General features: G+C 41.2%; 1 protein-coding gene across 2 annotated transcripts in view; it reads left to right on the forward strand.

The window, feature by feature from the left end:
- CCDC43 (coiled-coil domain containing 43) overlaps window positions 1-2,090 on the forward strand; it is a 27,677-nt gene extending 25,587 nt beyond the window's left edge. Inside the window, exon 4 of one of the 2 annotated variants that reach the window (XM_024760846.1) lies at window positions 1,797-2,090. In XM_024760846.1, the coding sequence (XP_024616614.1) occupies window positions 1,797-1,944 (148 nt within the window). In that variant the 3' untranslated portion in view covers window positions 1,945-2,090. The remainder of the gene's footprint in view (window positions 1-1,796) is intronic. The other variant, XM_024760847.1, reaches the window with a different exon arrangement.
- The last annotated feature ends 551 nt before the right edge of the window (window positions 2,091-2,641 follow it).

Consider the following 2,641-nt stretch of genomic DNA (forward strand, 5'->3'; position numbering starts at 1 on the left):
TCACTGTTGTGGCCTCTCCCGTTGCGGGGCACAGGCTCCGGACGCGCAGGCTCAGCGCACAGGCTCCGGACGCGCAGGCTCAGCGGCCATGGCTCACAGGCCCAGCCACTCGGCGGCATGTGGGATCTTCCCAGACCGGGGCACGAACCCGCGTCCCCGGCATCGGCAGGCGGATTCTCAACCACTGCGCCACCAGGGAAGCCCCAGATTCACAATTTTTAACTCTCCAAATAAGGAGCTAGTAAAACGTGAGATGTAATAACTATAAATATCCAGGCATAAACACAGTAGAAATAGTATTTTCTTATAAATATAGAAGATATATAATCCTGGTTAAAAATATTTTCTAATTGCTTTCATTCTCTTAATCGAAATTTATGTAAAAAGAGATAAAACATGTTTAGATCAAAACATTCCTAAACTTTTGTTCTTCATAGACATGATAATTGAAAAACAACACTTTAAACATTCACTGAGTTTATACCAATAATATATGAAAATTAATACCTTCTAATCACTCACCTTCAAGAATCTCAAATATTTTACAGCCATTTGTTTAAATTCCAGTTATGATTACTATTTGAAACCTACACATTATAATTTTCTCGTTTATAGCTTATATTTTGTTGACTATTCTGAAGCTGGAGAGACTGAGGCACAGAAGGGATTTTCCTAAGAGTGCCACTAAAAACTGCCTTTCCAAAATTTCTGTTTGTTAGCAGTAACTTTTATAAAGGATTTTATTGTTAGAACCTTTCATAATTTTATTCCTTTAGTTCTGCAGTTTTTATCACAGACCCCCTTAACTCTCTTTTAGGTTTGAAGTATCCAAAGTGACATAAATAATTGTTCATTTTCTGAAAGAGTTGCTTAAACAAAATAAGCATCTTCAGATTATATAATATCAAATGAAGTAAACAGTATTTGAAACTAAATGTATTTTGGGAGTATTATTTCAAGTATATTTTATATTTTAAAGTAAGATTTGAGTATTAGAAAAAATCCTTTTAAAAGATTGATTTAACTGTAATATGCCAGGATAAAACAAGCAACTAAAGTAATGTGGTGGATTCAAACAATTATACTTTAAATATCTGGATCCTTCTCAGTCAAAATATTTCTGGAAATTAAATATGCAAATGCTTAGGGTTGGCATATTAATTAGTCTAGATAACTGCAAAATGTATCACTTTATCCTTGCTATGCTTAATCAACTGAAATTAAATCCAAGTAAATTTTAGTAGTCATGTAAACATTACAGAGAGCAGTGGAATGCTGGTCTTGGCAGTGAAAAAGAGCTGGGTTCCACTTGGGCTTTGTCACTTAGGGCACAAGTCAAATGCTCTGAGCCTCAGTTTCTCTATCTGTACAGTGGGTATAATACTATACAATGTTGTAGTGTGAATTAAATAAAATTATTGATTTCAGGATATTGTTATAATTCAAAGTATAACAATATCAACAGTGATGTCCTGGTTAAATAATTTCAAATGAAAATGGCTTACATTAACCTAAGCTTAATTTAACACGATTAACAACAAAACTAAATGTTTTACGTGAGGTAAAAGGCAGCATGTCATCAGACATTGTTAGAGCCAGAGAATAAAAGAGTAAAGAAAAATTTAAATTATAAAACGTATGTTTGCACCGACTTACAATAAACGCCGGAAGGAAGAAATATTTTACGGTCTTAGTAAATACAGATTTTTCTTACATTTCTGGCATCACGTCATGCTGAGGACAAGACAAAAATAAGAATCAACGAAAAATCTTATTCCTTAACTTTTTTTCGAAACCAGTGTGTATTCTGCAGACTCTGTATTTAAAATGCTGTTACCGGGGACTTCCCTGGTGGCGCAGTGGTTAAGAATCCACCTGCCAATGCAGGGGACACCGGTTCGAGCCCTCCTTCCGCGAAGATCCCACATGCCGCGGGGCAACTAAGCCCGTGCACCACAACTACTGAGCCTGTGTGCCACAACTACTGAAGCCCGCAGGTCTAGAACCCGTGCTCGGCAACGAAAGAAGCCACCGCAACGAGAAGCCCCCGCACCGCAACGAAGAATAGACCCCACTGCTGCAAGAGAAAGCCCGCGCGTAGCAACGAAGATCCAACGCAGCCAAAAATAAATAAATAAAGTTATTAAAAAAAATATATTGTTACCGGGTGTCTGGTCCTAAACATGGAGCAATTTAAACACCTATGTGAATGGCCTGGGGGGTGGGGGGGGGGGTGGGGGTGGTGCTGGATCTGATGGAGAAAAAAATCCTCTAACAAAGGCAGAGGCGAGTAACTGACCTGCGACTTGTAGCAATCATAGAAGGAAGGGGAGCCAGTCAACATCACGCTGTTGAAGACATCTGTTAGCCGACTGCTGGCGTCGACACTGAGGTTCCAGCAGCGATTCGCACCTCCACGTAACGCGACTTTCCGCTGCACGAAACGGGGATAGGGAACGGGAGAGAGACATCACGCAGGTTAGAGCCAGGACCGAAACGGCCGGACGACGGCTCCACGTCGGCTGTGCGCCCAGCTCCACCCGGAATCAGTTCCCAGGACACTCATTTGGTGTCCCAGGCTTCCCTCTCCACCTTCCGGCCCGACCCCGAGGCGCGGCCCTCGCCCACCCGACGGGCCCTC

The sequence above is a fragment of the Neophocaena asiaeorientalis genome, unplaced genomic scaffold (genome assembly GCF_003031525.2).
Source record: "Neophocaena asiaeorientalis asiaeorientalis breed wild unplaced genomic scaffold, Neophocaena_asiaeorientalis_V1.1 scaffold30, whole genome shotgun sequence".
Classification (NCBI taxonomy): Eukaryota; Metazoa; Chordata; class Mammalia; order Artiodactyla; family Phocoenidae; genus Neophocaena; species Neophocaena asiaeorientalis.